This window comes from Saccostrea cucullata, unplaced genomic scaffold (genome assembly GCF_032062105.1).
Source record: "Saccostrea cucullata isolate Sc308-1 unplaced genomic scaffold, CSIRO_AGI_Scuc_v1 ctg1244, whole genome shotgun sequence".
In the NCBI taxonomy this organism is placed as follows: Eukaryota; Metazoa; Mollusca; class Bivalvia; order Ostreida; family Ostreidae; genus Saccostrea; species Saccostrea cuccullata.
In genome coordinates this window covers 41734-66438 of record NW_026921831.1, presented here as the reverse complement: position 1 = coordinate 66438, position 24705 = coordinate 41734, and the positions used below count along the sequence as shown (strand labels likewise).

Sequence of the window (24705 nt, the reverse complement as noted above, 5' to 3'; positions counted from 1 at the left end):
ATTGTCTTTTAATAAAAAAAAAAGGAGTAAACAACATATATATTTACAAGTTCTGTATATTAACAATTCACTCACTTCTAAATAATTTTAAAATGACTAGAAATTACATCATTGTGATCATAGAAAAGTTAAAAATATAATATGTTTTCTTGTGGTACATGTACATATATCAACCAGGCCAGTGATACCTCAGGTGCGCTTCAATCTCACTAAAAGTTTTTGAAGACGGGATGTTTATTTTTCTGAGGAAAACAAAATAGTTTAACTTATATACGCAAATTATAAATATGTATGATGTACCTGTACATATCATGTTTCCCTAAAGTTAACTAAATGTTTATTTTTGTTTTATAACTTTTAAGGACTATATCTTATTTGAGGAGGGTGTATTGGGGGTGGGGTTTACATTTAACACTGTCATCTTAAATACTTATATATTTCCATGTCTTTATCTAAATCAAAATTACAAAAACACTTGATTTTTACATAAATCTACTGATTCATCGATAGGGACAGTGTGAAACAAAATAACATTAGGGGTGAGACAAACAGAGACAGAAGCCGTGCTTGTAACATTTTGATTCGCGGAATGGAGAGCATGTAAGAAATGACTGTCAGATATTTTGGTTTCATGACGAAAAGTCAGAATTATTTTTTTTAAATAAAACTTCTCCATCGACTGAAAACCAATTTAAAATCTTTATGTCTCTTTTTTTTTCTTCGTATCACTTTATTGCACTTAATTTATAGTCTTATCTTTAATTACATCTAGCATTATTCAGAATCATTCTTAAATAAGTAAACGTTATTTTGCCTACTCTACTTTATAACTGTTCTTTTCATATACATGTATTACTCACGCTTCTGATTTATAGAGCTTTACACTAACCTGTTGAGGTCTTCTTATTCCCATGTCTGACAGCGGATCATGGTGGGAATCCTGAACATTCCTTAATGCTTGAAATGCCTAGAAATGCATTTATTTTAATATAACAGTTTCAAAGATATTTTACTTCCGTTGAATTGCATTGTATAAAAAGAAGAATGCTTCGAAAGGAGTAACACAAGAAACATTAGATACATTATATTTTTTTTTCAACTTCAGATTTCTTTATTTAAAGTCTAGTTTCTTTTTCTATTATGAAGATGATTCTGATTTCTTACCTCGCGTGTTACTTTTATTGGACATTTATGAACTATCCATTCACAGTTTCAAAACATGGGGGTGTGGTTAAAGATCCTTTATATGTATAAAATCTACGGTCGTAGGGAAGGACGTCTAGAGGTAAAATTCCACATACTGAGACTTCCCGATGTGAAGAACCATGTTTCATTATGCAGTGTTCTTTAATGAAACTTTGTTGAAGTTTTTCTGGATGACATGGCGGTTCTACAAAAGATTTTGGTTTTTTTTTTTGTTTTCACACACTGTCAGACATTCCATGCAAATAGAACCTTTAAACTGTTTGAAAAAATAAAAATAATCTATATAACATTTTAATATTAGTAAACATTTTTATGAAACAGACAACCTACACTGATGATAAAGAAAGAGTAGTATTAACTGGGTAATTAACATTCTCTTCAGATGATTTTTTTAATCATAATAATTAATCAATAATATTTATTTTTTTTACATGAACATGTATATAACATGACTTACGTGTTTCCCGTGTCTCTGTTGTATATCCTTTACCATTATACATCCTTATTTTACCGTAGTATGTAGTCATTATTTCACTCAGTGTTTTAGCAAACCTCACTTTACAACGACGATACTGAATAAAAAAAAAATGTTTTAGCATATTATAAATCTGTATATGCAAAAATAAAGAAAGATTTCCGATTTAACAATTACTTTTACAATAAATGCATGTAAACATATGTACAAGTGAAAGGTTTACAATACCCCTTTGTAGCGTCTCCTTTTGTAATAACGTGCATAGTTCTTGACGTGCACTTTGTCACAAATCTTTAAAAGAAACAGTTTCTGATGAATTGATGTGTGAAGACAAAGAATATTAAAAAGCTAAATGCATCCAGCTCACCTGATCATGAGCTGAAGTCTCAATTGTGCTTTAAAATAAAATTTATCCATTGTCGTTATAACTTTAGTACTTATATTTTTCCAGAACCACTTGGTCAATTTTCGACTTAACTACCCAAATGCATTCCTGGATAAAAGAATTCAAAATTAATTTTTTTAATGAAGCAGCAAACACTCACTTGAGGAGGGAGGACCTTGATTATAAATAACCAGTGGAAAGGACAAGATAGGGTAAGAGCAGTATTTGGCCCCCAAGTTTGGCTGTCTTTCAGAATGATCCAACAGTTTATCCATAAAAACCTGTTGTCACCCCTGCTACAAAATGAGTATTGGTTTTAAGATTTGGAATGTACAGGGGCTAAAGTGAGGTCAGGAAATAGGTCAATTTCCGTCATTTCTCATTTTTATGCAAATTTTCAGCAATTTTACAGCACATTTTCTTTCGGAAAACATAGAGCACACGCTTGCCTATCTACCGAACTTATATATTTTATACACTAATATCAGATGCAATTTCTGTGTAAAAATCTCAGATAGGCAAGCTTGTGCTCTATGTTTTCCGAAGAGAAATTGCATCCCAAATATGACGAAATTCCACCAGAATTGAGGAAATTCTAGAAAATGCCCTATTACTGCGCCCTCTAGTGGCTTCCATAAAAGCTTTGAATCAAAATTAGTGCTTTTATTAAAGTGAGGATCATTTTAACTTCTGAACTACAAACTATCACAATTCTACCGTTGTTCTGATTTTTATATCAAATAAGGGGCCAGATTCGGCTGTTACCCTATCTTGTCCTTTGATGGGAAGTTTTTAACCTCTTCTCTATATCAACTTGGAAAGATCAAAATAAAAAAAAGATGGGAAGAAAGCTTTATTACAATTGTTTACGAAACTATTTCTCCGGCTGGGTTAGAGCGCAACTATAACAGTCGATGAAAGTCTTACATTAGACTATAGAGGAAAACTTCTTTTAAAAAAATCTCCGTGTCAAGAATAAAAATTTAATATCAAGTCATTTTGTAAGGACTATCCTCTTGCACAATTTGGATTCAAATTGGTTAACCTTAAGATAAGAAAAGACTGCATAGGGAAATCAAAAACTCTATAAATGAAAAGAAAGGACAGACCTTGACACATTTTGTTTTAAGATTCATATTCATATGGAAGAGTTCTCACGTAGAATAGATTCAACTTTATTCAAATCATAATACTTGAGGGTATAAAGAGCCACATCAGGCAACTACATGACTGTATAATTTTAAATTTAATTTTATCGTTAAAAGTGGACGCCCCATGACATTATAGTTTTAAAAAACAGAGTCGCGGTGTAGGGTGTTGATTCTTAAATTAAATTGAACATTTCAGACGCAATCCCTAAACAAGAATGTGAAGATAGGTCCTTCGGATGAGACCGTATGTATAAACAGAGGTCCCATATAAAAGTAAGTGCAACAACAAACGAATAAATCTCTTACTGCTCACTGGCCCTAAGGTCTTAGTTCAAATCTAAATTCGAAGCTCTCCACCATATGTATATGCATGTATATATACGTAGATGCATCTAATTATGAGTGATAAATTTTCGATGAGTTTTTAAACTAATAATCAGCAAACATGTGGATGCTTCCTCAGATTGTTCCTCATTAGATTTTTTCAAATGTAGCAAAATCATAATTAGTCATTTAAATACTGTAGAAGTACATTTAGTATCAATTAACACTATGTACGCGGTCACAAACTTTCCGCGGAAATTTGTCCAAGCATACTTAATGTAAATGTAAGGCATATAGTGACAGCTTAAGAAATCCGCGTAATTTTCTACCAGCGGATTAAACAGAAATTTAGAGTAATAAACAATCTTGACATATCTTCTAAAAAGAGAAAAGCAAAAAGAGAAGACCTATATAAATACTTCTCTTCTTTTTACCTGGTATATATTTCAAACCAATAATTGGACCAAACATATTTTCTACAAATTCTCTAAATATTGTGTTTTAATGGATTACTAATCTAATAAAATTATTTTACAAACGTCTTCATGGTCTCTTTTATGCCCTTGTTTATCATCTTCTTCCTCTTTATCGTTGTCATTATCACGTTGTACCTTGAAACATGATAGATGATATATTATTTCAATTGAAATTTAATTTAGATTTTTTTTACAACTGTATTGTAAACCAGAATAACATTTACCAAAATATTTTCTTAATTTTATCTTTATATTTTGACGTACTGTATTTCCACATTTTTAATGCTAAATGCCAGAAATCTTTAGATGAATGTACTTACCTTGATCATTACCGATAGCACAACCAATCCTTCTGGACTGAATTTAGCGTATGTTATGTTTTTGTACCTCCTGTCATAAAACACCAAATGAGCCTGCAAGGATAATAAATACCATATCTTATAAAATCCATTTCATGCATAAGAAGAGAAATCACTACCAATATTACCCGTGCAATATACAGAAACACTCTAGATCTGTTTACAGGTAATTTTTATACATCTTACGTTTTAACCTTTATTTCTCTGATTTGAATGAAGAATTTAAGATTTTTTTCTTACATTCAACTGCCAAAGCAAGTAAAAGAAATTTTAAATCTTATATTTTGTATTTAGGACTTAAGTAGACTCTTCCTTGCCATACCTCCATGGGATAAAATTTGTTGTTTATAGAATGTTCTGAACCTTTCCTCCTCGTTTTGCCTACATGAATGTGCAATTGTGCGAAGTTATATTTTCTCTTTCTTCTATAAGGAACATTGGTAAGAGTTATTTTCCCTTGTTCCTCTTTATTCACTTCGAAGTGCGGTGCATGTCCTTTTGAATTCAGAAAACAGAAGGATAGTTTGCTTATTAGTGATACGTACACGTGATGTTTTAATTGCAAGTAGATTTTTTATTTCATACTTTTATTATGGACCATTTGAACAAATACATTAATCATGTGAAATAAAGAACTAAATACATGTAAACAGGTTTCATAGAATCTTTCCTGTCAATATCGGATGAAAATTATAAATACGAACGGGGTGTTTTCTTCACAATTTATCTAGAATTATCAAATTAACATAATTTAATGGTTATATATATATTTTGAATTTACCATGCTGTGTGATCATCATGAATTTTTTTTACCTTGTATCAGTTGCTCAAATGAGAAATGCAATGCAGACGACAATAAATATAATTATTAATTTTGTTTTGTGCAACACGTATTTAATCATTAATTAAACTTCATGATAAATATTTTAATGTTAATCAAAATTGTCAGTAGACGATACCATTATTATAAATTTTGGCTTTCACTCTTGTATCACAGCCCTGCAGCACAATATCTCCACGGTAACGTTTTAAAGACCTTGTCTTTCTTGTTTTTATGTTGATGGGCGACTGCCTTTCTTTGGAGCCACAAGTTGTCCAACATCTGTTTACATTGCACCATTCAAAAGGACCTAAAACAAAATAAAAATATCTGGGAGATGAAATTCTTTAGTTGATCACATAATCAAATCATGTGAAACCCGAACAATTGAATACATGTACATGTATCTGAATTTATGTTCAGTCGTCCTTTACAGAAATTCTCTGTTTATGATATATAACAATGATCACAATTGTGAATAATCTTCATATTCTATGAGCTTTTAATATACATGTATGTTTGAATTCAAAAGCGCTGGACTCGCCCGTTTTAGCTTTCCCTAACCATTTTTTTCCAATCATTTCATCTTTAGACTTAAACTATTAACTTAAATTCAGAAGCCAGTTGCACCATGACAGAAAACAGAGGCATCTGAGCTTTTTTTATTTATATATGTATTTCTACTCCTAATATATTATTTTTTGATATTTGGCTTTTTAGTGACTGGTTGATGAAAATCCAGGTGTCTGTGGAGAATTATATATAGACAAAATATCATCTCGTTCTGTTACTCGGTCACGCTATAACCTCTGACTCCCTAATAAGATATTTGGGAGTTGAACTTTTATCCCCAATTAACAGAATTAACAGAGGGTTCTATCCTGGAACGACTATAGCTGACGGCACAAGATATGCAAAAGTGAAATTGCCCGAAAAATATAAAAGTAAAAGATATATAATACAACATTACACCTCGAAAGTATCTCGGGAAAAACAGTTCTAAATATTTTAAAGACCTTAAGTCATAGCTGCTAGCTTGTTTTTTTTTTAAGATTTTCTAAAACTTTTGTTTAGAATAAGAGTATTGAACTAGTAAAATGATTGTCATGTATAACAAACTTGCAGCTATGAAAATATGATACTGGTCAACAAATGATTGCATACATTTTCCTAAATCAATTTAACATTTCAGTACATTCGAATTAATCCAAATCTTACCCTCACAGAAATCCTTTCTGTCGTAACTAAAATGAGCGTCCTTTATATTTTCGTAATAGCATTTGTTACGTGAAGAAGGCCTGACACCAGCATAGCCTACCCCGTCTACTGTATTAAAATACAGTATACAAAGGCAAACTAACACTAACATTGCAAATTTGATCGAGTGAGACGAAAACGAAATTGTTGCTGCTTTTATGAAGAAATAAATGTGTTAATCCACGTGATTTTGTGCTAACCTTTGGATGGAAATATACACGTTAAGGTTCCTGCCATAATTTTGAAAGTCATTCATTATGTGAAAATTTCTCTAGAAGGCTTTTGATTACATGCAATAGATAAATTCAAAAGTTTTGAAATATAGTGTGAGGTACCATTTGTATCAATTTCATTTTGTCAACGCTAACACATGTAAAGAATTTCTTAAATTAATGGACACTTTATTTAGCTTAATTATAATTAAGGCGCTTGCTCTTGTCAAGACTTTTAAATGAATACATAGGATAAAAAAAGTCATATCGTATAAAAGAAACGGAGAGTCAAGCATGAATTACTACATTGTATTAAGGTATTGATTGGAAAGCAGATAAAAACTACCGACATACATGTAAGTATTGTTTGTTTCTTCGCTGTTTACTGTCCATCTTGATTTTTTTCACTCATATGGAGACACCGTCACTTTCCGATAGGTGGGTGGGGGTTATGATGGGGCGCTACAACTTTTGTCCTATACTCGGCACTGTCTCAGGGCCATTGAGCAGGGAGGGGTTCTCTTAGTGCCAACACCTTCTGTGATACGGGACATCGGTTTATACGGACTAGAACCAAGGGAATGGTCTCCAGTCAAGCAATGGGATTCAATCCCGCGGCTTAAGGACCTAAATCTTTACTCTGCGACGATTGCGGCAACGTGCAGGTTTTATGTAAAATTCCATGCATCTTCGCTAGCCAAGTGTCCGATTCAGAGACGAGGGAAACGAATCGGACACTTGGCTAGCGAAGATGTGGGAAATGTATCTACAGAAACATTTTTGGAGTTTATTGTAAGTTTATATCTTGGCGAGCATACTTTGTAAAAGGATAAACTAGTAAAAAGTGTTGACAAATAGCAATATTGGCTTCAGTGTTTAAAATGCAAATGTTAATTATTATCATAGAATTGAAATAAAAAAATAATTGGGTAAAAAACAAATAATCGTGTAATTTAAAATATATATATATATATATATGTATAAAGATACACTTTCTAAAGATAAACATAAATAGCATGTAAAGAATGAAAATAAAACAATTTAAGATTAAGTCATTTTCAATTATCTTTACCTATAAATTTTTTTGAGATTTAATGCACATTTCATAAGCATGGTTATAGAAACCTATTAAATTTTTTTTCTCACGTACAAAATACTTTTAAAACAGAGGGAAAAAGAAACAATTAAAATGGCAGCTTAATATAATCTATACGTATAAAGATATAACTTGATTTTATGTTGGTCTTGTTAAGGTCACTTTCTGTCTTACAAAAATGTAAACCAACATCTTAACAGAGAACTACATTGCTTTCATTAAGGTACATGTACATTATCCATTATAAGATTGTTGAAATATGAAAAATGCAATATTATTTAAAATTCATGACGTTAAAGTCTTAAAAGCCTCACGCAATTTGCTGATGGGTTATGTTCATGTTTAAGTATATAAATAATTAAAAGTGACATAACATATTAAGCAAAGTAAACATAAACTAACGATTACAGAGGAACAATAAAAAAAACATATTAACGAAAATAATTTTAAATGCATTGAAGTAAAAGAGAAACTTTCATTCAGAAAGAAATGAACACCATGCACGTGATAGTGCAAATATAACTATTATCACTTCTTATTTTTAAGATAACTTTGCTTTAAGTCTATTCTAGAACGGTTCAAATAAGGAGACGCCACCAATATCTAACGAAATTATGTAAACTCAACGCTGTATTAATGGTAAGTGCAAAAACTTTTATTCTTATTGAAAAAGAACACACACTGGGGTTTCATTATTTATTCAGCTTTTCCTTTTAATTTTGCATTTACAGTGAAATTACATTATGTTATAAAGATATCATTTATTTACGTAGCAAACGTTTTTAATGAAAATGATGATTAATAACAATCATTACTGTTATATATTAACACTTTTTGTCACTGACTACTTAAAGAGAATAATAAATCTGTTATTATAATACTTAATACATGTAATGCGGCTTTGAATGCATCATATTAATCTCTCCCGTAAACAGTGACATTCAGAGTTTATAATAATAAGCAATGAATACACCAAATAGTTTTTATACGTCCTTTCATCATTTAAAGGATATTCAAAAAAATAATTTGGTGATACAATGTAAGCGTGGGAAAAAGATTATGCTAATCTGGCTATGAATCCGTATCAGATCTTAATCGGTTATGAATAATTGATGTCGAGATTTTCACCTATTTGACATAATTATCTTTAGTGTATAATTTTGGGGGGAGCTATTTTTTTTTACCAAATATTGAAACAAGCGGAGATAAAAACTTAGGTAAAAGGGTTGTTCGAAAGTTCGAGATCGATGTCAATCTTCGTTCTATTACAACTAGAATTTTAAAATAAGCACAAATATGATATGTAAAAATATTTGTTTTGTTGATGTTTAAAGTTGCATTCCATTCAGTTTAACAGAAATTAATTTACTTATTTTTAAAATAATTAGCATGTTTTGTACCCATGGAACACACTTAACGGCAATTTACGTCAAACATATTGTCAAGAATTATTTCTAAAAAAATATTATCCCTATAGATGGTACTTATCTAATACAGAGTATTTGTCATTAAAATACTGCCTGTACTATTTGTACACACATGCACAACTCGCGTGTGAGATATTTGTTATTCTTCCAACATTTTTAGGGTTTATTCAGGATTTTTGCTAAGTAAAACACGAAATTGCAGCGTTATCCTCGGCTCCGTGACATTTTAAAATGTCATCGTTTTTGTGTTTTTTTCATCGAGGACTATCTATCTTCTCAAGTAAATGTCTTTTCAACAAAGCAAAATATTAAGAAATAATTTTGAAATCGAATCTGTGTAACAATTCTTTATTTGAACCTCTCAATCTTTCAAATAAAGGTCATTTGACCTGCTCCGCGATCCGATTTTCGCGTTTCTAAAATCTGGATAAGTTACATGTATAAATAAATTATGATATTTTTTAAAAATCAATAAAATCATTGAGATTTATTGTTTACATATGTCTATTAAATTTTTATTACATATGACGTCAAATTAAAAAGATATGACAAAAGACCACAACTTTTTTCGAGCAACCGTAGTTCTATATAAAAGTAAAAAAATATATATATTCATTTGTTCTTCGTCATTAAATCAAGTCTTAAATATTCACATAAATTAATGAATTTGACAAATATTGACAAAGGATTGAACGTGTGCGTTAAGTCAACAAATATTCTTTTAAATGATATGAGATTTGAATTAGAAATTGAAATAAATTACGTATATGTACTCTGAACTTTTTAAAAAAAAAAGCCGGGGGGGGGGGTGTCAACAAATAAACCGTTAGATACCAAATTGATTTTGTACGTATGATATCTTTTGCTGTCAATTATCATATGAAAAAGAAAGAAAATCATACATTTTAGTTTTGGAATTTAATTTTTTTGTACATCTTTAATATATAAATTAGCTCTTTAAGCTCTTCTTTCAAGGGAACCAATATGAATAAAAATGACCAAAACCACCCAGCCGTCTTATAAAGGAGCTGGATGGAAGCAGTGAAATATCAATGCTAATTCTAGTAATGCCTACCGAACAAACATGATAATTTCATTATCCACCCTTGTAAAACAACCCTTCCCCACTTGAGATCCCAGATCAGTATTTTTGAGCAATCAATTTTATAGAATAATCATAATATCCTTTGTGCAATGAAACATATCTATCAAAATCGAATTGCAACTCGTTATCTCAAAGGAGAATGCATATTTATACGTATTAAGTCAAAGAATAAATGCAAATACACATTTAAGTAGGAGTAAACTCTCAGAATTAAATCACAAATTAATCACATAAACGTTATTGATATATATATTCTTTTCATAAAAAAGTATCGTCTTTAAATTACTTAAATTGTCAATGATAAATATATCAAAATAATGTTATAATTCGTTAGTAACCTTTGCACTGTTTAGGTGGCTTGTTACAAGTATTTCTCTGTAGACATGCAGGAAGTTTTCTTCTGTCAAGAGAGCTACTTAGTAAGTTCGTTGATGGAAAGTGAAAGTGTATCATTAAACTGAAGTAGATGTCATAATGAAGGAAGATGACGTCGTGGTAAAGATCTACAGTGTTAAAGCTTTAAAGCTTCAACCAAACAAGTGCCATCTTGAATTACAAAAGTTTCATATCTTATTTCGATATATAAAAGCCAAGGATAAAAATCTTAACATCATTATCCTAAAGTTAAGATTTTGTTCAACTTCCCCGTGTCATGTTTTTGAATACTGAAAGGGAATTCACTTAGTAAGAGAAAAATCTAATAATTTCTTTTCTTATATATTTCCTAAAGAAGATTTAGAATGGATAGGATTTTATTATCATTTATTGTCATTACTGGTGCAATACCTCGGAGCACACAGCAGTTGCTTTACGATGAAAAATTGGCAGGCACAGATAATAGAATGGACCGTGATTATAGAATTTTCAGTCAATTGAAGGATGTGATGATTGGTAAATTATCTGTTATTGAATCCATAATGGAGGAGAACTGTGAAAAACGTCAACATTCTTTAATTGGGAGTATACAAAATGAAATGTCTCGGATTGATCAAGAAATGTCGAATCTCAAAGAAAATATAAGCAATGAAAAAAGTGGATACATGGATTTTGTAAGGAAAGAAATAAATGTTATCAAAAGCAAAAACGAACGTCTTGAGTCGAATATCAGCGAATTAATGAATTATGAAAGTACAAAAAATGAAGAAAAACTGAAACAATTGAAGAGTATAATGACAACTTTTACCAATGAAAAGATGAACAGCATCAACGAAAAGGTAAACCTTCGCAAAATATTCGAGATTCTAGGTAAGCGGCTGTTAGGTGTCATTACTACATGTAGGGTGGTAGCGTTCACTATTTCATATAATGTTATAGAAAGTCTAAAGTTTTAACCTTATATTTAATAAACTGATACTTTTTAAAACCCTCTTGAAACAATTTATTTTGTATATGCATATAATTGATTTTTTAAAAAAAAAGAAACTGTTATCAAGAACAGATGTAATCTATACTAAAATTTTCAATTATAATAAATCTTCATCCACATAAGTAAACAATAAATAAATTAAAATTTAGAACATTGTCAAAAACAAAATCCTGGCCTTTGAAATATCTGAGATTAAAGCAATATGATCTGCATTTTTCAAAATTTTATTTTGCTGTTAAGTTGTGTTATTATGATAAATTTGTATATAGCTCAAACCTTTATGATCAATTAGACAAAAATAAAGCAGAAGAAAAACTTCTGTATACAATCCAATATCCAAATCATTATAGTACATGGCAACAGTAATGTAACTTTGATTCAATTGAAGCTTTTAAATAGTTCTTCCATCGAAAATATAAACAAGAAGTTTATCAATGTTATTTATCAGTCACGGTAACCTAGTGGTAGAGCGTTCGCTCCGTGATCGGGAGGCCCAGGCTCGATTCTCGTTCGCGGCGCGAAACATAGGTAGTGACAGTTCCTTTGCTAAACTTTTGGCATTAGAAGTGAAAGTCACAGGTCTTTCGGATATGACCTTAAATAGTAGATCCCGTGTCGCGGTAGGCGTTGGCACGTTAAAGAACCCAATGTTCAATGGCACTGAGTATAGGTATATATTTGTAGCCCTTCATCGGTATACGGTGATGTCTCCATATGAGTGAAAAATTTTGTAGAGGGATGTTAAACAAGATAAAATAAATTAATCAATCAGTTTATTTTTTTCTGTCATTTTAATTGTCATTCACAATTTTGAAACAAAAAAGTCCGATATCAATATATATTTAAGAGGTAGCTCAGGTGTGTGTTTAATGTGTTGGTAGAGCTAATATTAAAACAATAGTTACTACATTATCGTATATTTTAAAATATTTCAATAATTTTTATTTTTAGTTAATGTACGAATCACTGCTGGTGGGTCTACCTACGGGAGAGTAGAAGTGTACTATGATGGGTCATGGGGGACTGTTTGTGACGATGGTTGGGGCAATGATGATGCACGAGTTGTTTGTAGGATGCTAGGTCGCAGGTAGATATGTTTAATATAGATATATTTCTTAGAGCTTCTCTGGTACTTGATGAGGTGTTTATATGAGTGAACAATTCTCGAAATGGACATAAAGCATCAATTAAACTTGCATAGTCTGATTCATCCAAAGTGTCGAACCTGATCCTGTGTTTCTTTAATTAATGTTTTCATAGCCAGTATTAGCATTATCACTAAGTACATGTTTACAGAAAAACCCTGTTGACACTTTTAGTTCTTTATAAAATTTTGATAAGTATTTACCGGTTATATGTACAAAAATACCAAATACTGATCAAACTTGGAAAGATTGTGTAATCTATCCTCTTTCAACAAATGCTATGGAATCAAATGGAAATAAAACAGTAGAGGTATATAAAAAACAAATTGACTGTAAGTTTATATATTCAATTGTCATTCAGATTTCATTTTACCCACCTTTAGGAATGCGTGCGTACCATCGGCAGAATGTTGTTTGATTTATATTCAGTCAGTAAACGATGTCGACAGCCTAAGCCAAGTGCTTTGTAAAGTTTCTTGGTTAATATATAGTTTAGAATTAAAAGCATGGATATGACCAAATATGTTTTATAATGAGCAAGATAAACACGGACAGGACAAAGACAGGACAAAGACAAATACGTCTAGATCTAGATTTCAATATAATATTATATATATATATATATATATATATATATATATATATATATATATATATATATATATATATATATATATATATATATAGAAAGCACAAAGAAATTCACTTTTACATGTAAAAGTGAATTTCTTTGTGCTTTCTATATTAATATTTTTTCACTTAGGGCAGTTATATTAGTTTAAGAGTTGTTGTAAATTGTGCTTTCTATATATATATATATATATATATATATATATATATATATATATATATATATATATATATATATATATATATATATATATATATGTATGTATATATAAAGATTCTTTAATGATGTCCAGCGGTATGATTAAAGAATTCAAAAAGATATTTGTTAGAAAATATATATATATTTTTTGAAATTCAAAAATATCCAGGAATTCAAAACATTTTTTATTTTAGCGGGGGAACAGCAGTTGGCTCAGCACAATATGGTGCAGGAAGTGGTCAGATTTGGCTTGATGACGTCAATTGTAGTGGAACAGAATCGTCTCTGATGGAATGTTCTAAACCACCATTTGGTTCCCATAATTGTGGGCATAGTGAAGATGCGGGGGTATCGTGTAATTAACTTCTAATGTCAGATTCTTATACCTCCTAGTGGTGTACGTATCATGGATTTTATAATTCTTATGTGAGTGCACTTGTGAAATGAATTTAATAATAAATGTATTACTTCAAGCTTTTTGTCTTTCTTTCTCATTTTTTGGTTCATTTGAAAAAAAAAGAACATAATGTCGTGACAAAAAACTTACTTGTTATTGTGTATGGGAATATCGTGTAAGATTTATCATTACTGCAATCAAAAATCTTTCAGATATATTTGTCATTAACAATTGATACAAACCATGGAAACATTTTCCTTTAAAACACTTTGTGCATATGAGAAGACTTTTTTGCAGAGAAGCTAAGTTTATTGTGAAGTTGTGAATTTGGGATTTTACCAGGTTTACGTTACTGAAACAAATTACCAAATAATGTCCAATTACTTGTATTATTTATCTGTTTTCGACCTCCTTATTCTTCACTTGTTAATCTTAAGTAGTACTCTTAAAATTCATCATGTACACAAATTTACTTCTCCATTGAATGCATTAGAAACTATCGAAAAACCCAAACTACATGTATTGGTATCTGTTTTCGTTTGTCGTCGTACGTCGGTCGAAAACTTTTGAACATTTTTAGCTTCTTCACTTGAACGACGGAATAAAGTTCAACCAAATTTGGTATACAGCATGTATGGGTAAAGGGGAACCCATAATTGTGAATTTCATGGTCCCTGCACACATGGGGCCTGAGGGGTGGGGCAAAAACCACTAAAATAAATGCAATCTTTAAAAATGTTCTTCTTTACTCCTAAACATCAAGCAGTCATACTAGTACTTTGAATGATTGAAATATAATCAGCATAAAGTCCTTTACAAAAATTTCAAATTCATGGCCCCTGAGTCAGTGGTTCTGGTGTTAGGGTGGGGCTATATAGATAATATAGTAAAAATGCATCATTTATTTGAATCTCCTCTGCTACCGGGTATTAAACAAACTAACCAAGTACATAGTTATGATGACCAAGAGTGCCTCTTCGAAAATTGTTAATATCATTGCCCCTGTGTCGTTGTCGTTGTTGTAAACTTTTCCACATTTTCATCATCTTCTCAAGAACCATTGGGCCAATTTCAACCAAACTTGCTACAAAGTATCCTTGGGTAAAGGGGATTCAAGTTTGTTCAAATGAAGGGTCATGCCCTTTTCCAAGGGGAGATAATAATGAATGAGAGAAAAATTTATGGCATTTTTAAAAAGTCTTCTTCTCCAGAACCACTCGGCCAGGAAAGATGAAACTCATGTGGAATCATCTTCAGGTAGTGTAGATTAAGTTTGTTCAAATCATGACCCCCGGGGATAGGGGGGGGGGCAAAATGGCCGATCAAAATTTTACATAGGAATATATAGGACAAATCTTTAAATATCTTCTTCTCAAGAATCACCAGGCCAGGATTTTATTTTGTTCAAATCATGACCCCCTGGGGTGTTAAAGTTCAAGCCTCCCCAGTAAACTTTCAGTTCTGATCTGATATGTGCTTTTTCCAATTGCTCGGGTGAGCGATGTGGCCCCTGTGCCTCTTTTTGTTTTAGGGCGCGGCTCTATTTGATTATATAGTGAAACTACATAAATTCTTCTCTGCTCCTCGATATTAAATAAACTAACTTAATATATACTTATAATGAGCCAGAGTGCCAGGGGTTCTTAGGTGCTAGGGTAGGGCTATATAGATTATACAGCTTTATATAAACGTGTTTCCAGTAACAATGCGTCTTATTTTAAACCTATGAAAAAATAAATTAAAATCCATTGAATATTATTTAGATAAAATAAAATCCATTGCATGTATGTGATATAAAATTGTTAAAGATTTTAAAATGTGCGTCATTCTTTATGGTCGAGGTCAAAATGTTAAAATTATATATACCCACTGGAATGTCTTGTCACAGTGTATAAAGAAATAAAGTATTAAAGACCTAGCACCAACTTGTCAAAAGTTATGATCAAGTTTAAAGTGTGGTATTTTAAATTTGTAAAGTTAGTCAAACTGCACGGTAAAGCTAGGTCACGAGGTTAAATTTGTTGGTACCCACACGAAGGTCTTTTTCAATGGATTACTCATGTGAAATATGAAAGTCATAGCCCCATCCACTCTAAAGTTTTCAGCAAGGATAACACCTTTGCAGACAAACAGACAAACAGACAGACAGGCAGCTAGGCAGGCATAAATACAGACGGACAGGGCAAAAACCTATTTACATGTACCTCCCAAAACTTTGATTACGGGATCATGACAATAAAGTGACTTTACAGATCATTCAAACTTTCAAAGGAGAAAATAAGATTCTTAATTTGAACCAAAATGCAATGATCTCAAATCAAAACGCCGCGTCAATTATTTGAAATAATAACCATATTAGTTAAAACATTATCCTGCGAGCAACATTTATCGATTAATATTTTGTTTAAAAGCGAACAAAATTTTCCCCCACACTATTGTTGTTCGGATATCTGCGTTTTATCATTCTGAACAATAAAAAAGATGTTTCGGAGTTTTGTAGAACTGCTATGTGCATTAATTGTTCTACGTACGACCTCCACGTTTGAGTTGTTCGAAAGTGAAAGGTTCAATAATGGTAAGTGTCAGTTTTTATTTTTCAATAAAGCAATTCGACGCATTATCTTATGGTCTGATAAAATATTAATAATGTTTCTTCAGTTTGTCCATATACCTCTTGTCTTATACCTCTATATTATAGTGGGAAAAAGTTTAACCTTAAAATTATTGTTTTTCACATTAAATTTATAGAGAACTGCTATTTATGTCGACCAGTCAATTAATTATTATGCAAAACCATATATATATGTGATTTGAAATTTAACGCATAATAAAAAAAATTATTCAGTGTAAGTGTTAAATAATCCCCTGCGAGGTGAAATTCATAATTTCAGGAACTTTTATGAATCGTTCATGAACATTCATGATGTGTTCATGAACGGTTCATGACTGGTTCATAAAGATGGTTCATGAACTTTATTCATGAATATATTCATAAAATGTAGTTCATGAACAAATGATGAATTTATATGAATATTGGTAATTTTCATTTTAAAGACAGAAAAAATGTAGAGTTCAAGGTATTATGAATGTTCATGAATTTTCATGAAGACTAAAATAATTGACAAAAATGATTGACAGAAAACACTCATTACTCTCATAATGCAACTTTTGCATGCAGATGCAATTGTTGAACAAGCCTCTGGCATAATTTATATTTAATAACATTCTTTCACCAACTATCTGAAAAAATAAATCATGAAATCTCTAAACATTTTGTGTTTTTATTTGATTTTAATCAAACAAACACTGCATCACCATTGACAGCATTTTTTTTCAAATTGATTATTTATGTTTCTTCATAATTTAAATTAAACAGTTATATTCATCATAATGTGCTTTAAATAATGTCGTTTTTCATCACACAACTTTGTTTGACCGAATTTTCTCTAACATCAAATTTTTAAACAAGTTGCAAAATAAAAAATTCACAGTTTCTTTTACAATGTTTTTTTTAGACAAATATAATAGCATATACCACTCAGATGTACAATATAAGCACACTTTTTTAAATGTATGTATTCTCAATGAAACTGCAAAGTATTTTACATTAAAGGTTATTGACAGAAATATCCAAGAAAAAAATAAGATTACTGGGGGGATTGCCTTGGTTAAATTAGTGATAGTCAAATTATGATATACATGTATGTAGTAAACTAAAGTATGCATTTTCTTTTAAATAAGAGGTTAGATTCATTAAATGACATTGGCCAAGGATTGGGAGAGGTCATTGAAACCTCAACAGTATATACATTTACAATAAAGTGGCAGTAGCCCATGTACATTTACTGTACAAAGTTAGTGACTAGAGTGACAAACGCATGTATTAAATGCAAAAATATACGTAGTACACAACTACATTGATACAAAGATCCCATAAAATGAACATTTGCTATTTTCCACCAATGTACGTGCCAAAGATCCCAATTATGGAAGATACAAAACTTCTGACATGTTGCTAGAATCACATCCTCAGATATCCCATGAAATTTGCAATAGAGGGTTGACAGATAATTGGCGTCACCAACGGATTCACTTTTAGTATGAAAACTCAGCAAGTTCGATGTTGATCATTCCACCAGACACTTCAAACTTTCTTGCACAATTTCTGAAAGAGGAGATGACCATTTAAGATGCATCATTATTGATATCCGTAGAAATATATGACAAATATTAAACTAAAGCTCTACAAAACAATTGTTCTTTTTTACCTGGCAGATCAGTTTACTGTAGAATATGAATTCACTATCTTGAAATTTTTTGTTCAAATTAGGATTAATTCTGATAAATGTAAAAATGTGAAAAGTTTATAGACAACAGACAAACACAAGACTGTGACACTGATCAAAAAACTCACTTAGGCCTTAAAATGGCTCAGGTGAGCTTAAATGAAAAGGCTAGAGCTGAAGCTCAATGCCTGACTAACATTGAAAAAAATTAATTTTAATTCATGTGATTTTTTTGATTAAGAAAATAATGAAGAAATATTACCATTTTTTTATACAGTTCTTGTCCTAAATCTTGTGAGCATCCGGACTCCTGTAAAATGCATGTATACTTCATAGAAGATGATATCTTTGATTATATTTGATCTAAAATAATTATACATACCCATGCAGTTAGCATGTTTAGATTACCTTTCAGAATTCATTGTTAAAATAAGAAGGATATGGAAATTAGGCATGTTAAGAATATAAATCTTTAAATGTTGTTTTTAATACTTGGCATAGTTAATTGCACTATTTTTTTTAATCTTGTGCTTAAAGACATAGATTAATAAAATCAAAGTTAGTTTCTTTGTTTTGAATGATAATTTGAGCTGGTTCTCACCATATTCACAAGCCTAGTGACTGATTGGTTAAGCATCTACATGTATATGCACTTTATAAAAGGCCAGGGCTGTGAAAATCATCTCAGGCAATGCAGCAACTATTAAAACAATCGAAACATACAAGATAAGAGCTGAAAAATGGTCATGAACATGCATTACAAAATATATAATTAATTACATGTACATCATACTCTGTAAATGTTATCTTGAACAAAGGAAGGTACAGGTAAAATTCTTGACATCAGTTCGATTCCAAGCAAGGAAATTCGGGTTAAAATCAATGATCTTAATGATATGTATAGATTTGTTAAATAATAATTACAGAAATAGTGCTTGTCCTAACGATTTCATCGTCGGGCATTTTATGTATGGTACCCGGATTAGGCCCTAATCAAAAGTAGCAGAAACATTCTTCGTTCGAGACGAGGACACATAAAATATTGTACAATATTGTACCTACCGGTCTTAAAAATGTCGTCATCTTCTTCCATCCCAAGCTGACCATGATCCCCCTGTTCGTGGCACTCGTTCCAACTTTCCTTCTGTGGAACATCAACATGATCATGATGAACTTGGCATTCGATATTTTTGAATTTCGGTGTTGTTAAAATTAATTGTTCATCGAGCCCGACTTCGATCCCGATGTTATTGTAATCTTAGTCCAATTTAATTGATGACGTAAAAAGTTCGAATTCTTCATTGATAAAACTTATTTTGATATAAAAAAAATTGTATTTTTCAGTGAAAAATTATCAGATAGTATTATTTTGTTATTTTTTTTTTAAACAGAAATCTCGGAAATTCGAAACTAACGTATTTCTTAGCTCTACCGTACATTTTTGAAAAGGCGCAAACTTGAAAACGCGCGAGACGTTGGAAGTGGGAAATTGGAGAGTGGAAGGATCGGTATTTGTGATCTATAATTTGCATAGTCACTGATTTTTGTCAACTTTTAAAGAAAATAACAGAATATGAAGAAGGAAGACTATATACATGTATAGGATTGATCTACTTCATAACTGGTGAGTGACAAAAATGGAGGCAATCAATGAGTCAGAAAACTGTCTGTAAATGTTACTGTCTATTTGTAAAATAAATTAATACGTCTTTTGTTTTAAATGAAAGATTTGTCTAACTTTGCTTTGAGTTTGGATCCAACCATATAACATACATTAATTATAGACTGACTGAGACTCGAAACATCCATAGGCCTGATTGATCTACAAAATGGCGGTCCAAGAAAATAGGCTTAAATTCCATTCAGAATGTTTTAATTTGGAAGTGCCTCTGATGCAAAATTAAATGAAACTAAAATGCAAGAAAATACACAAAAAAGTCTTATGTTTTACAATCATGGGTAATTTCAGAAAATCTTTCTTTTTGAAGGAAAAAGAGAAGCAGTTCACAAATGTTGATGAGCAGAAGACAAGAAACTGGCTGCAAAAAAAATCTGAGCTCTTGAAAAAGAAAGAAAAAAAGAATTGAAAATATGAATGATATTCAATCAAAGGATCCAAATGATGAAATTCTGGAAATTCCACAAGGACAGACAATAAGGATTTTTGAATTGACTATCTCTGCTCGAACTGCTTGAAAGCACTTAAAACTGTTACCCTGGTGCTGAACAAACTTTCTCCTAGACTGGAATTAAAAACTGTTCAATGTCTGGCATTAAAACACACTTTGAAACATGCTGAGGAAGGACCCCCCTCTCCTCTTGACCAAGTAAGGTTAAACATTCTGCCAAGAGTTGTGTTTGAATTGAAATTTTTTATACTTTTACCAGGAATGAACTACATTACTCATTTACTATGGTTTAATATGTCAGAACTGTTTATTTTAAGTTTTTTAACAAAGATTTTGTTGCCATGGTTGGAAAACAAACAACATTTCTGTGAAATCTCTCAAGATGCTGTATTATAAAACATCTACTGTTACTTTTTTAGCATGACTTCATGCATTTTCATGAATAAACATGAATAATAACATTGCATTTTTTGTTTACAAATAAGCAAGAATATTCATGAATTTTAATGGTTCATGAATTTTATTCATTCATGAACATTCCTGAAAAATTCATCAAATTATTCATGAACAGTTCATGAAGATCCAATGAACTTATTATTGGACATTCTTGAAATGATGAATCTTCATGAATATGATTTTCATGAATTATTCATGAAAAAAATATTCATGAATATTCATCAATTTTCTTTCATGAATAAAAATTCATGATTTGAAAATGTTCAATAATAAGTTCATAGGATCTTCATGAATATTTCATGAACATTTCATGAACAAAATTCATGAAAAATTCAAGGAAATTCATGAATTATTCATGATCGTCTCGCAGGGGATTAGCCCCCCTACTTAGTTGTAGGGGGTTCAGGTAAAAATTATCGATGAGATATATTCAAATAAATATATTCTAGCACGAACATGGACACATTAAGAAATATAAAAAACTTTACTTGGTGAAAAAATTCCAAGTAGAACAGAAGTTATGAAATTATCAATGTTGTGAGTACCCCTGCGAGGTGAAATTCATAATTTCAGGAACTTTTATGAATCGTTCATGAACATTCATGATGTGTTCATGAACGGTTCATGACCGGTTCATAAAGATGGTTCATGAACTTTATTCATGAATATATTCATAAAATGTAGTTCATGAACAAATGATGAATTTATATGAATAATGGTAATTTTCATTTTAAAGACAGAAAAAATGTAGAGTTCAAGGTATTATGAATGTTCATGAATTTTCATGAAGACTAAAATAATTGACAAAAATGATTGACAGAAAACACTCATTACTCTCATAATGCAACTTTTGCATGCAGATGCAACTGTTGAACAAGCCTCTGGCATAATTTATATTTAATACCATTCTTTCACCAACTATCTGAAAAAATAAATCATGAAATCTCTTAACATTTCGTGTTTTTATTTCATTTTAATCAAACAAACACTGCATCACCATTGACAGCATTTTCTTTTTAAAATTGATTATTTATGTTTCTTCATAATTTAAATTAAACAGTTATAATCATCATACTTTAAATAATGTCGTTTTTCATCACACAACTTTGTTCGACCAAATTTTCTCTAACATCAAATTTTAAACAAGTTGCAAAATAAAAAATTAACAGTTTCTTTTACAATGTTTTTTGAGACAAATATAATAGCATATACCACTCAGATGTACAATATAAGCACACTTTTTTAAATGTATGTATTCTCAATGAAACTTCAAAGTATTTTACATCAAAGGTTATTAACAGAAATATCCAAGAAAAAATAAGATTACTGGGGGATTGCCTTGGTTAAATTAGTGATAATCAAGTTATGATATACATGTATGTAGTAAACTAAATTATGAATTTTTTTTTAAATAAGAGGTTAGATTCATTAAATGACATTGGCCAAGGATTGGGAGAGGTCATTGAAACCTCAACAGTATATACATTTACAATAAAGTGCCAGTAGCCCATGTACATTTACTGTACAAAGTTAGTGACTAGAGTGACAAACACATGTATTAAATGCAAAAATATATGTAGTACACAACTACATTGATACAAAGATCCCATAAAATGAACATTTGCTATTTTCAACCAATGTATGTGCCAAAGATCTCAATTATGGAAGATGCAAAACTTCTGACATGTTGCTAGAATCACATCCTCAGATATCCCATGAAATTTGCAATAGAGGGTTGACAGGTAATTGGCGTCACCAACGGATTCACTTTTAGTACGAAAACTCAGCAAGTTCGATGTTGATCATTCCAACAGACACTTCAAACTTTCCTTGCACAATTTCTGAAAGAGGAGATGACCATTTAAGATGTATCATTATTGATATCCGTATAAATATATGACAAATAATGAACTAAAGCTCTACAAAACAATTGTTCTTTTCTACCGGGCAGATCAGTTTACTGTAGAATATGAATTCACTATCTTGCAATTTTTTGTTCAAATTAGGATTAATTCTGATAAATGTAAAAATGTGAAAAGTTTATAGACAACAGACAAACACAAGACTGTGACACTGATCAAAAAACTCACTTAGGCCTTAAAATGGCTCAGGTGAGCTTAAATGAAAAGGCTAGAGCTGAAGCTCAATGCCTGACTAACATTGAAAAAAATTAATTTTAATTCATGTGATTTTATTGATTAAGAAAATAATGAAGAAATCTTACCATTTTTTTTATACAGCTCTTGTCCTAAATCTTGTGAGCATCAGGATTCCTGTAAAATGCATGTATACTTCATAGAAGATGATATCTTTGATTATATTTGATCTAAAATAATTATACATACCAATGCAGTTAGCATGTTTAGATTACCTTTTAGAATTCATGTTAAAAATAATAAGGATATGGAAATTAGGCATGTTAAGAATATAAATCTTTAAATGTTGTTTACTTGGCATAGTTGCACTATTTTTTTTTAATCTTATGCTTAAAGACATAGATTAATAAAATCAAAGTTAGTTTCTTTGTTTTGAATGATAATTTGAGCTAGTTCTCACCATATTCACAAGCCTAGTGACTGATTGGTTAAGCATCTACATGTATATGCACTTTATCAAAGGCCAGGGCTGTGAAAATCATCTCAGGCAATGCAGCAACTATTAAAACAATCGAAACATACAAGATAAGAGCTGAAAAATGGTCATGAACATGCATTACAAAATAGTCCAATCCACACTTTTCAAATGTTATGTCCCTTGGCCGCCATCTTAGGGGATAAACCCATACAATCCACACAATAGCCTTTGTAGTTTTCAGGTTTGTAACTTCGTCATTTGACTTTAAAAAGGCTCTGCCTTTTGTGTACTGATTGCCCCAAAATGGGGCTATCCACACATTGAAGGAAAGAAAATTAAACACAATGGATTTATCACAGCACGCCCAAATATTTGGTAGCATAAAGAGGAGAAATGACGTTTCTTTCCCTTTTGACCTTTTGGTTGACCCCGCAAAGGGAAACAACTTTTGCAAAGTGTGGATTGGACTATATATAATTAATTACATGTACATCATACTCTGTAAATGTTATCTTGAACAAAGGAAGGTACAGGTAAAATTCTTGACATCAGTTCGATTTCCAAGCAAGAAAATTCGGGTTAAATTCGGGTTAAAATCAATGATCTTAATGATATGTATAGATTTGTTAAATAATTATTACAGAAATAGTGCTTGTCCTAACGATTTCACCGTCGGGCATTTTATGCATTTTATCAAAAGTAGCAGAAACATTCTTCGTTCGAGGACACATAAAATACTGTACAATATTGTACCTACCGGTCTTAAAAATATCGTCATCTTCTTCCATCCCAAGCTGACCATGATCCCCCTGTTCGTGGCACTCGTTCCAACTTTCCTTCTGTGGAACATCAACATGATGAACACGGCATTCGATATTTTTGAATTTCGGTGTTGTTAAAATTAATTGTTCATTGAGCCCGACTTCGATCCCGATGTTATTGTAATCTTAGTCCAATTTAATTGATGACGTAAAAAGTTCGAATTCTTCATTGATAAAACTTATTTTGATATAAAAAAAAAAGTATTTTCAGTGAAAAATTATTCAGATAGTATTTTAAATTTTTTTAAACAGAAATCTTGGAAATTCGAAACTAACGTATTTCTTAGCTCTACCTTACATTTTTGAAAAGGCGCAAACTTGAAAACGCGCGAGACGTTGGAAGTGGGAATTTGGAGAGTGGAAGGATCGGTATTTGTGATCTATAATTTGCATAGTCACTGATCTTTGT

At 31.0% G+C, this 24705-nt stretch overlaps 1 protein-coding gene and 2 long non-coding RNA genes across 4 annotated transcripts; all 3 read right to left on the bottom strand.

Annotated features, from left to right (window-relative positions):
- Nucleotides 1-889: 889 nt before the first annotated feature.
- On the bottom strand, nucleotides 890-6571 carry LOC134260788 (nacrein-like protein). Of its 2 annotated transcripts, XM_062743332.1 has the most exons (9): nucleotides 6415-6571; nucleotides 5336-5506; nucleotides 4699-4871; nucleotides 4338-4430; nucleotides 4081-4152; nucleotides 1910-1972; nucleotides 1664-1778; nucleotides 1165-1390; nucleotides 890-967 (listed from the first exon to the last, which is right to left on the bottom strand). In XM_062743332.1, the coding sequence occupies exons 1-8, from the start codon at nucleotides 6563-6565 to the stop codon at nucleotides 1197-1199; spliced, it is 1032 nt and encodes a 343-aa protein (XP_062599316.1). In that variant the 5' UTR covers nucleotides 6566-6571; the 3' UTR covers nucleotides 890-967; nucleotides 1165-1196. The 2 variants fall into 2 exon arrangements, with proteins under 2 accessions (XP_062599316.1, XP_062599317.1); XM_062743333.1 differs by lacking the exon at nucleotides 1910-1972.
- An 11118-nt stretch (nucleotides 6572-17689) lies between these two features.
- On the bottom strand, nucleotides 17690-19676 carry LOC134260787 (uncharacterized). Its single transcript, XR_009990631.1, has 4 exons — nucleotides 19379-19676; nucleotides 18918-19016; nucleotides 18579-18626; nucleotides 17690-18195 (listed from the first exon to the last, which is right to left on the bottom strand). It is a non-coding gene; the product is annotated as an uncharacterized LOC134260787 (long non-coding RNA).
- Nucleotides 19677-22005: 2329 nt separating this feature from the next.
- On the bottom strand, nucleotides 22006-24452 carry LOC134260786 (uncharacterized). Its single transcript, XR_009990630.1, has 4 exons — nucleotides 24233-24452; nucleotides 23458-23556; nucleotides 23126-23174; nucleotides 22006-22742 (listed from the first exon to the last, which is right to left on the bottom strand). It is a non-coding gene; the product is annotated as an uncharacterized LOC134260786 (long non-coding RNA).
- Nucleotides 24453-24705: the final 253 nt, after the last annotated feature.

Coding starts and splice junctions, on each gene's coding strand:
- LOC134260788 (XM_062743332.1), bottom strand. CDS start 6,565: ATGTTAGTGTTAGTTTGCCTTTGTATACTGTATTTTAATACAGTAGAC. Junction 4,431..4,698: donor ACAAATTTTATCCCATGGAG/GTATGGCAAGGA, acceptor TTATCCTTGCAG/GCTCATTTGGTGTTTTATGA. Junction 4,153..4,337: donor TGCTATCGGTAATGATCAAG/GTAAGTACATTC, acceptor TCATGTTTCAAG/GTACAACGTGATAATGACAA.